Raw genomic sequence first — 11407 nt, 5'->3', positions numbered from 1 at the left:
GGGCATTTAATTATACAACGTACCAGTGAGAAAATGATATCTGATGTTATTCTCTGTTTGAACGTACATTTGCATATTCCATGATATTACCTGGCCCTCCCGATTCTAACTTTAAACTCCTAAAGAAGCAAGTATTGACTTTCCAGGTTTAGTATTACTGCCTTTGGAGACATTTCATATTATCATAGGAAGGTTTTATAGCTTATATTTACATACAGTGAGTGAGTTTAGTTTTCCACCGCTTTTAGCAACATTCTAGCAATACCATTTGTGGATTTGAACCCGAGTCTTCGACGAGACGGGCTAACGCTATAACCACTAGGCTACAGACGCGGTGTATAGTTACATTTAACTTTCGATGATGACTCCAGGTAAATTTCCGTCAAATAAATATTTTGTATATTCCGAATTGGAATGAAACATTTAAGATGACATATTCTTCAGAATGTGCAAATCTTCCCTGTTAGCGTTTATAAATCTTCATTCTCACGTTCCTGGTCCAAAATGCCATTCATCTTTATAAGGACGTTTGATTTCTTATCAAACCTAATTTCCAGTCGATCCAAGCACCGTGTAGGTCAGGCCAGCTGTTTAACAGGGCCACATTCTTCTCTCTAAGGTAGCCATTTCAGAGACTGGTTCCCTGCATCACTCTGGAAATATGCTCCTCAAGGTTGTTGTTTGTAAGTATCTGTTTTTGTTGTTGTTATTTTGTTGTTGTTTTGGTGTGTTTAAAAAACAACAACAGAATATTCAATTGTTGTTGATCTTAATATAGAACAGGAGAGTAAGCGGGTGTTATGAGGAAGACAGGTGTTATGCTTGTTATGAGGTGCGTTTTTGCCTGTCTTTCATATGCGTCCCCAGCGACCCGGGTTAGATACCAAGCATGGATGCAAGCCAATTTCTGATGTCCCCCGCCATGAACATTGCTGAAACATTGCAAAAAAAACTATATTTACATACTCATAGAATATGTGTTATATTCCGATCTTTATACTGTGACTGGAAAAGTTATATTTGCAGTGTTGGATTTAGCCGATATTTCTTGAGGACTTAAAAAGGGTTTTGTAGTTTCTATTTCAAACTTTTTGTTAATATGATTTCTCTTGGTTTTATCTCATTTGGGTTTTTTAGTTTCAGATACATGCGTTTTCTCATTTTATAATGTGTTTTTACATAGTGTTGTTAAGAGAAATTCAAATTGGACTACAGTCGTGACATATTAGAAGAAATGTGTTTTTATTAAAATCCCTGTCCACTGAATGGAAATACAGGGCGATTTTACAGATAAAACAATCTTTAATGATACACTAATATATTTCACAGCATTTTAAAACATTAACTTTTGTAGCTCTGGTATGTCTCTCCAGCTGGGTCCAGCATGGCATCGCTGACCTTACCAACACCACAGGTGAGGTCTTTACTCTATTGTTCATCTTCACAGTCATCTTTACAGTCATCTTTGAAAATACTGATTAAGATGGTTATTAGGCGACTAACGGGATCAGGTGGCCAGACACACCGCTGATTTTGGATGACACCTGTTCATCGTATCCCAATTCGCTGAACTATGCTCAGGATGTGAATCAATCAAATCCCTGTTTCAAGCACGATTTTCCAGCACAGTTAGAACATTATAAATAAACGCAACCAAAGAAATATTTAAGGACGTCAAAGCAAAGTTATTGTTATAAGTTTATACTGGCTGTTGTACAATATGTTTTATTCCTCTATGCATGTGAATACATGTTGTCTTTAGAAAATGCTCCAATGTTGCATATGTTCTATTTGGTATCACACTTTCTGAGTAAAGTGCAGATTCTAGTACTGGTTGGTTTAGAGTGTGGGTTCGAATCCTGGAAGGTACTCAACCCTACAAAAGCACCACAATATGTAATCTACTGCTTGACAAGTATTTGGTGAGTCACGACCTGACAAATAACTCCAATTTGCATATACATGTATGTATACGCCCTCCAGAACATTCCATTTGAAACAAGAGGGAAACAGGCTGTCGTCTAAATATTGAAAAGTTCAAATGCCTCGTGCGAAACGTGTCGTGGTGGTGTTTTGTTGAACTAATCGCTCTACGAGAGGCATGATAAACAGTAGCGGTAATGATTTCACTCCACGATCAGCATGTATTGCACGTGCTTAATCGCCAATCTGCCTGTAGCAACCAAGTGTATTCGTCCAGACTACTTGCCCCGCCTACTGTCACAAAGGCGTTCACTGCGCTGGTTCATTTAATACTTCTACTCATCTAATAAGCAGTATGCTATGATAATTTTATGGCTGAGGTATTATCGTCTAGGACAGCCATGTCATCAAGTGCTAAAACTATTATTATGTTTTACAGATTAGAATTGAAATGCAGCAGAGAGGGTTTGGGTGATCCTGGCACAATCAGACTGGTAAAGCTCATCATCAGCTCACAGACCTCGCCCCCTGTGCACGCAGCCCAGACAGTGAATGGGACTTCTCCCAGGAAACACTGCCTAGTCGAATCCACCAAGAACTTTCGGGAGAATATGGAGGTTCCCAAACACTGCAGCCTTCTGCATTACCCAGATTGTCAGAAGGGCTGTGCTCTCGGTGGAGAACCCGGCCACTCTCCTGATCTATTATTATTATTATTATCTCCGAATTTTCTTATGAAAACAGCTAAGGATATGAAAAGAAGTATTCTAATACACAGGTTTTATAATGAAACACGCATGTACATGCCTACAAACAACCTAGAACATAATAACTTGGAAATCTGAACAATTTTTTTTAACTTTGACAAGTTTAAAATTTCATAAATTGTAATTTTTTCACTCCTCACAGTATCACTGCCTCAGGCTCACTGTTTAAAGTGTGAACGTGTTGCAAGTCCTGACGATTGTGTAACAAGTGTGCTGTGTTCGCCGGGCGAGGTAAGAATAACCCAGCTTGATGATGTCAAACTGATGTACAAATACACATCCACAACAGATGACAAAGTCACTGTGACACACCATGTCAGTAACACACCCGCACTGAAGTATAAACTCTTTTTCACACATTCAGACGTACTATCTCCATAACATATTTTGCATGCTGAATTATGACTCTATAATGTACCTGTTTGGGTTTTTTATTTCATTTAAAACTAAATAATGGAGGTGTACTTTCTGATCGACTCATACTCTTCCTACGGTTGTTTTGTCATTCATGTATGGTGCATGGATATCTATCTATCTATCTAGCTAGCTAGCTATCTATCTATCTATCTATCTATCCGTCTGTCTGTCTGTCTGTCTCTTTGTCTTCCTGCCTGCCTGCCTGTCTACCTGTCTGTCAACATCGTTTTGAGCATCAAAAAGTGTTGACAACTTATCTGTTTGTGACAGTGTGACATAATGACAATAACTATGCACCTGTAAAGCCACATAGCCCAGATTTATAATTGTTTAGCTACAGTGTATTCATGTGATGATAGTTAGTCTTGTTTTGTCCCCAGATATGCATGTCCGAGGAGTATGTCACGTCGGACGGTTTTGTGTTCTTCGACCTCGGCTGTAAACTAGCGTCGGTAAATATATATTTAATTTTAAACCATATATTTAAGATAGTTTGGTACCCAACGACAAGACCAAGGTGCCTGGAACAACTCAAGGAGGCAAGTCTGAACAGCGAATTGTGGGTCACTATGAAAGTATAACCAGAAACTTGAAAGCACGAACAATGATGACGCAATCGATTATGTCATAAATTGAATTCACAAGAGAACACCTAGTAGAAAGATTCCTTTGATATTCCTTCCCCAATATGCCATAGGGTTCCTCCAAATTGGAACCATCACATCATCATTCTCGAAGGACTACTGTCTTGTCTTGCGGGATGGTAGGGTAACCTAGTAGTTAAATCGCCCGTTCGTCACGCTGAAACTACGGGTTCGACTCCCCACATGGGTACAATGTATGAAGCCCATTTCTGGTGTCTCCTGTCGTGATATTGCTGGAATATTGATACAATCGGCGTGAAACCTCACTCACTCTTCAGATCTGTTCCATGGCCGGGTTCACGGTTAGTGCTGCGGAGATAGACCAACGACGCACAGGACAGTCACAGACAACTGGTCAGCCCCTAATTGGGAGGAGGAGACGACAGAGCATGGCTGTCCACGCCTGTGAGGAGTGCTGTGAAGACGACTTCTGCAACAACTACCTCTGTGGTGGTCATGGTGAGTAAACCGCGACCTTGCGGTATTGTCGAAGTTAACGCACACCAACAAGCAAACAGTTGCCATGAGACAAAAGACCCTTTTCACACCCCAGACCGATAAACATTACTGATATTTGACACTTTCCTTTTGACAGAAACACAACTACTGAAGTGTGCTGCCTGTGTTGACATGATGAACATGACAAACTGTGACAAAATAGCAGTATGTCAGCCCCACGAGGTAAATTGCTTGATAATGTGTTTAACACAGGTTTACTGAAGTTATCAGCGACTGGGTATTCAAGAATTGTGGTCAAGATTGCACTGTGTATAATGACTCTCGTACCATAAGGTGACATGAAGTCGTCGAAGTCCATGACATCACTTTGAAGAGAAGCGAAGGCTACTGACAACTAGTTTCACCTGGAATCTCCAGATCACAGGCGATCACTACCGACTTACGACATCACTAATTATAACCCTACATCTCATGATTCATGATTTAAACATAGGCTTTGGCCATTTGGGAATCATTAAAGGCAAGGTAAACATATCATCTGCCGTTTTAGTCTCGTTTTAGTTTGCGAATAAAGCGATTTAGAGAGAATGATTCATCAACACCATGGGTTAGTGCGAAATATGTACAGTGTTTATGCCGGGAATAATGTCTGTATTGTCAAAAAGAAACTAACTGGAACTTTCCTTTTGGAAGACACACTCTTACCTTTGGAAGACACTCTCTAATATGAAGTAGCCATATCTGGACCTGTTGTAATCGGCTCATTGTTGCAACAGTCTCCTGCATTCACAGTCTCAGGTATATCTTACTGTTGACCCGTGAAGGGCCGGGGTAGAATAGGCCTTCAGCAACCCATGCTTGCCATAATAGGTGACTATGCTTGTCGTAAGAGGTGACAAACAGGATCAGGTGGTCAGGCTCACTGACTTGGTTGACACGTCATCGGTTCCCAATCGTGCAGCTCGATGCTCATGCTGTAGATCACTGGATTGCCTGGCCCAGACGCGATTATTTACAGACCGCCGTCATATAGCTGCAGTAGTGCGGCGTAAAACTAAACTTACTTACTTACTTACTTACTTACTTACTCACTCACTTACTCACTTACTGCACATGGATGTTTTTCTGTTTCACCTGTGATTACTCTACAGGTGTGCTACATCGAAGAAAAGATCACTGACACATTTGAGCTTCTCTACACTGGCGGTTGTGAAAGACAGAAGGTCTGTTTAATTCTTACTCTGATCATCATGTGCTGTACCTAACGATGGATGCAGGGTGTTGAACGGAATGGAATAGTTGTACTGTTCAGTCAGAATTCCATCTGCATCTATTACGTATGTCGTATGAGCTGGTTAAAGAACTATTGGATTATCGGCTGAGCAGAGCGGAGTTGTCAGTAAAGCACGAGCACCTGTCATTAGACACTAAGAGACTAAGCAATCAATAATTTAGAAGACAGATGGCTGGTTACAAGTAAGTCAGAATGTGCTTCCTCTACAGCAATGTGAGGCCTTCAAGAACAAACAACACACCGACACCACCCTGTTTGACCCTTGCTTCAACTGCTGCAACTCCAGCTTCTGTAATGTCATTTGCCCTTCAGGTAAACATAAACACATCTCCTTTCATTGACCACTGTAAGTCTGAATCAATCCATAGTAACCAGAAATGGGGGAGTTTTTCTTATTCTAGGCATAGCAGAGGGTCCAAGGGTTGTGCTGCCAATGTAAAGACCATCGTGAAGAAGAAATTCTCTGTCGATTTACGTCAACATATGGTAACATCATATCATAGAACAGTTGTGAAAAATTCCAGATCTCCACAAGTCAGCGCGAAATAAACGTATATGTGTGGGCATCTGTAACTGTATAAAAAGAAAATATTTCATAATGATATCTGTACTTTGCCACCTCAATCATACTCACAGATCTTCATGCAACTTTACCTCCCACGACTCTTCCAACCTTTACTTCAACAACCACAACTTCACCTACGACACCGACAACTACTCGGGCCACCACGCCAACAACACCGACTCCAAGCACACACCCTGTTATCACAAGCACAGAGACCTCGATGATCCCGTCAACAGTGTGCCCAACATTCCCTCCTCTATCCAATGTGAAGCCGCCTCAAGTTCTTCACAATGCCCTCATCAATGTTGGTCAGTAGCCACAGCAGACTGACAAATAATGTCAACTGTCAGTGACTTATTCTCCGACCCCGACATCGTTTGTACTGACACATTCCCATGTTCCGCACTGGAGAACCCAATCTGTCTTGGCAGCCCAAGAATCCTTTCTCAAGTCTAATTAAGCATGCTATCATGCCATTTTCTAGATCTGAATGGTTGCAGTTTTCATGGAATGAATGAATGAATGAATATGTGATCTCTATAAATTTGTTGAAGAAAAGTTTACTCATTCTGTTTCATTCCAGGTTGTGGTGGAAAGGATGACATTGTATTCCTAGTGGACGATTCAACACATGTCCTCAGCGCTCAAGAACGTGTCTTTCAGCTCTTCACAAAAGCATTTGCTGACTCTCTACAAGTTGGTCCACAGAAGGCCCGAGTTGGTTATGTAGCTTACAACAGTGTAGTTCAAGAACTGCTCCACCTGGACAAAGGGTCTGATCCTGATACTGTTGACAGGACTCTTCTAAATCAAGCCAATTCAGGAACTGTAACTCAAGACAAAGCACTTTTGGGAGCTGCAATGGATCATGTTCTAGGAGATATGTATTCTGGAAAGTATAGCCGTAGCGGCGCCAAGAAACACCTGGTCATCTTGACCGGAAATGCTATAGATGACCTCAATCAGGCAGTGGCTGCTGCTGACAAAGCTAAACGCCGAGGAATTGAAGTCATTGTGGTTGTTGTAGGAGACACCAAGAACATTCAACAGCAGTTGCAAAAGATTCCTACGAGTGTTTTCAAACAGCATTTCCTGAATGTAAATGATTTCGATGGTCTTCGTCCAGAGATCGAAAGTTTGATCTTGAGCCACTGCAGAGGTGAGACCGAGGGGCTAGTTTTGCACGGAGCCACCGTTACTAACGTTAACCTGCACCCCCGACGTCTGAGGGCCACCTGTTTGTATAAGGTGCTATTTAACTGAGTTACTCCACGTGAGCTTCATTCTTATTGGACAGTTATAGTCTTCTAAGGGTTAGCCGAATGTGACCTCCACCGGTCAGATTGCTGTCAGATATATGATAATTATTCGAATGACTACTTGATTAGTTTACTGGACACTGTCATTGCCTTTGCCATCACCATGTGGCATCTAAGGGTGTCATTTCCTTCGAGACATCATTGCTCGGGACAACAAGCTTACACAGACACCCTCATGGTATATCCTTATAGACAGAAGTTTAGTCATCACACTCGTGACATCGTCTGACATTGTGAATAAGAACATTGATATTTTTGTAGGGAATAAGCCAATGCCAACCATAGCCTCCGATCCCTGTGCTGGACCGAAACTCTTGAACTATTTGGGTAAGTTGGACGGTTACAGGTATTGAAACATGTTCCTAAACAATGTCCATATAGTAATCAGGGAGAAACACAGTAATCTTAAACTAATTCCTACCTGATCTTTCATAATATATAGCGTCAGTCTAACGACACACTCAGCAATATTCCAGCTATATGGTGGCGGTTTGTAAATAAACGAGTCTGGACCAGACAGCCCAGTGATCAACAACATGAGCATCGATCTACGCAATTGGGATGACATGTGTCAACCAAGTCACCGAGCCTGATCATCCGATCCCGTCAGTCGCATCTTACGACAAGCATTGGTATTGAGATTCAAGGCTTAGCAGGATCAATCAAAGTGGTGTGTTAGCATGTAATCAAATAATAAATGGTTCCTTTCCAGGTTGTGGGGCTCGGGAGGACATCACGTTTATCTTGGACAGATCTGGAAGTATCCACCATACCGACTGGGTGAAGATGAATCAATTCGTTCAGAAGCTTGTGGGGAAGTTTGACGTGTCCCCGAATACATCAAGAATTGGCATGATGACATTCAACAATCAGCTGGATGAACTGATTCATTTCAAGGATTTCTCTGACAAGACAAGTCTGCTGAATGAGATCAACTCCAAACTTTCCAGTTTGTATACGACCGATGACACCATGACACATCTGGCTCTAGAAAAGGCTCTCCAGTGGTATCAACATAGCAGCAGATCGGACGCCATCAAGGTTGGAACTGCTGAGATCCCTATGACATTTGTCATTTGTTTGCCTTTAAAGCTTGCCTTAAGATTAGACTTGTTTACGTCTTAATATTCTCAGGACGGTGGGGTCGAGCAATAGTTTAAGCGTAGCCTCGTCATGCCGCGAACCGGGTTCGGTTCCCCAGATGGGTACAATATGTGAAGCCCATTTCTGGTATCCTCAGCAAAACCAGGCTCAGACACTTAGTATCCTAATATATACTTTGGAACCGGTCGGTCAGTTCATTATTGAATCATAGTTACGTCCCTTAGGGGCGCCTGAAACCTATGATTTAGATCGAATTATTGACACTACAACAATTGACAAAGCCTATTTGTTCGTCATTGTATCATATCACACGTCATATAGGTCTGTTCATGCAGTGAAATAGCATCTGAATATTAAAACTAAACGTTTTTAAAAGACGGGCTGCTGTCAAGTCATGTATAACAGTTGTTCCGAATCTCCGATCCGCAGATAGGGTCAACCAGTGCATGCAACTCTGCACAGTGAGTTGCCAACTAAGACCAGTATGTTTGTATAGGGCATATAGGCTTTGTCTAGATGTATTTAAACATCATATGGTTCGGTTTGTGACCTTCTATTGCACTTTCCTCATACATCTTGACTCAAATGACTGTGCTCTACATAACCAAGGTCGTTGTCATCTTCACTGACGGTGGGTCCGACTCAAAGTTCGAGACGTTGGCCTCAGCCTTGGAACTACAGAGGAATAATGTGACCATTTTCGTCGTTGGAATTGGACATGAAGTCGACCTGCAGGAACAGATGATCCTGGCGTCGGACCCAGATGGTGAACACATGTTGAACGTGCAGAACTTTGATGGTCTACTACTCTATATGGAATATCTGGCAGCTGTACGATGTCGTGGTAAGAACTGAAGGATCAGTGGTCTCATTGTCCTCTTGATACACATAAGCTTTGGCTTTGCTTGGAATATTTGTCACCTATACGACATCGTTGTAACAACTAGGGGTTCAATGGTGTCGCTCCTTTCTTATGGACCTTACGCTGTCGTATTTTCTGTGCATTGTACTGAACAATGGTATTATTCCCTTCTTAATAACCTATGACGGCATTTTGTTTTGGAACGTTTGTCACCTATACCAAGTAATGCTAATATTTGAAGCGTGACTGAACGTGAAAATTGGCTGATTCGTTTATATAGCTGACAAATCAGTTCTTTCATGCTTGAACTGATATTCATGTCAACAACTCAAAGTAATGATGTTATTTCTTCGACTTTGTCTAGTCAATTTCATATTGTTTCCAACATGGGTTTTCTGTTTCAATGGCCATATTTGAAGGTAACAAATGCTAAAATAATTTTTTTGTTTGGTCATTTGATTTATCATGACCGACTTCTTAATAGGTGCGTTTCAAGTTCATGTATACTAAGTTCCAAGAGAAATGACCTTTTCAAAGAAGATATGTCTGCACACACAACTTGCCACTGATAACAGACCCGCAAAGTGAACAATGGTGTCACGTGGTTTCCAATTGTCTGGAGACTTGGCATTAGCGATAGGACACGATACAGTTGTCTTTACGGTAATGTCCCTGCGCTCTGCACATTGAGACAGCACATTGCTGTGGGGCGGGGTAGTTGTCTTGCCACTCATATTGTCTTCAAATCATTTTAAATTGTGCACAATGGTCTTTTTGCCTAATCTGGACACGGTGGTGGGGTGGTGCATTTCGTATTTATGGAACTGAGACATGTTTCGTCGTGATGCTGTTCTTGGGTAACCTTCATTAGCCCCCACATCATGAAACCACGTGTATTTCTTCACATAGTCAAACGCTGTGGCTAGTTTCATGGAAGTTGGCGATCACTATCCAATGCTAGAATCGGACAAAAATAAAGCATTGAACGATTCCAGACCTGCTATTCCATGATGTTATGCAAATGAATGAGTTATTTGAAACTTAAGATATAGTGAACAGCCAAGAAACGCAGTTCTGGCTTTTTGTCAAGTTTGTAAATGTTTGAGGCTATTTATTGTGTTTCTCGGGGATACTGGTATCAAGGGCAATCGGATAACCAATTGGTTAAAGAGTGAGGGCGGGAGTTTGGTTTTACGCCGTATTTAGTAATATTCAAGCAATATCACTACCGGAAATGGGCTTCACACATTGTAACCATGTGGGAGATCAAACCAGGATCTTAGATGTGACAAGCGAACGCTTAACCACTAGGCCACCCAGCACCCTAGTGACTAAAGGGTGACACCAAAGTCTGTTCGTTATCCTACATGGGTACAATGTGTGATGACAATGTTTGCTCACCATCCTTTTGTTGGAATAGCAGCACAAAGACGAAATCTATACTCACTTCCCCGCTCATGTGTTATCTTACCTAGTTCCCTGTTTTTCAGACAGCTACGATACAGGCGTGATATTACTTCAGCACAAACAAACACTGTCTCACAGAAATCCTTTCTAAAACATATACTCCTGTTTCAGATCTTGCCAACAATAATACGACAACGACAACACCATCTTCTTCAACTCGCCGTCAAAACACAGGTTGATTCTGCGCTTAGTAGTTACTGAATATATCATTGAAATAAACAGGATTGAGAAAGTTTCCATTTCCGTTTCCGTTTCCATTTCTCATTTGTATATACTGGCACTTCTTCTGAGTCGGAAAGGAAAAAAGCAGCACGTGGAACAAACGTTTCAAATGTGCAACTCACATATAGGAAGGAGAACTTGTGGATGCCGGTTTGGAGGCTGTCACCATAACAGAGAAAGGGTTCTGGTTTTCAATCAGTGGCTCAGATTACATTATTTACAGGCTTTCTCTATCATGACAAATGTATGGACAATCGCATCTTCGCTTGGCCCACGAAATAAATTGAATTATTGGCCATAAGTATTTTCATTATTATACATCCCCGCTTCTTCGGAGAAGTTGTCCGCCGTTATCTCACAACAT

The 11407-nt window shown here is 41.4% G+C and overlaps 1 protein-coding gene across 1 annotated transcript; it reads left to right on the top strand.

The window, feature by feature from the left end:
• Positions 1–361: 361 nt before the first annotated feature.
• On the top strand, positions 362–11000 carry LOC137267825 (collagen alpha-5(VI) chain-like). The gene is made up of 14 exons (XM_067802258.1): positions 362–371; positions 1355–1414; positions 2833–2921; positions 3488–3559; positions 4030–4210; positions 4347–4432; positions 5362–5433; positions 5714–5816; positions 6141–6377; positions 6653–7228; positions 7650–7715; positions 8101–8429; positions 9102–9336; positions 10933–11000. Exons 1-14 carry the CDS (start codon positions 362–364, stop codon positions 10998–11000), a joined length of 2184 nt encoding a protein of 727 aa, XP_067658359.1.
• Positions 11001–11407: the final 407 nt, after the last annotated feature.

Source organism: Haliotis asinina, chromosome 16 (genome assembly GCF_037392515.1).
Source record: "Haliotis asinina isolate JCU_RB_2024 chromosome 16, JCU_Hal_asi_v2, whole genome shotgun sequence".
Taxonomy (NCBI): Eukaryota; Metazoa; Mollusca; class Gastropoda; order Lepetellida; family Haliotidae; genus Haliotis; species Haliotis asinina.
The sequence above is the reverse complement of the archived record's forward strand: the minus strand, read 5'-3'. Positions and strand labels throughout refer to the sequence as shown.

Excerpts from the sequence above, each read along its gene's own strand:
- LOC137267825 (XM_067802258.1), top strand. Across the intron at positions 6,378-6,652 it reads CAATGCCCTCATCAATGTTG|GTTGTGGTGGAAAGGATGAC; the intron begins GTCAGTAGCCAC and ends GTTTCATTCCAG. Across the intron at positions 7,229-7,649 it reads GATCTTGAGCCACTGCAGAG|GGAATAAGCCAATGCCAACC; the intron begins GTGAGACCGAGG and ends ATATTTTTGTAG.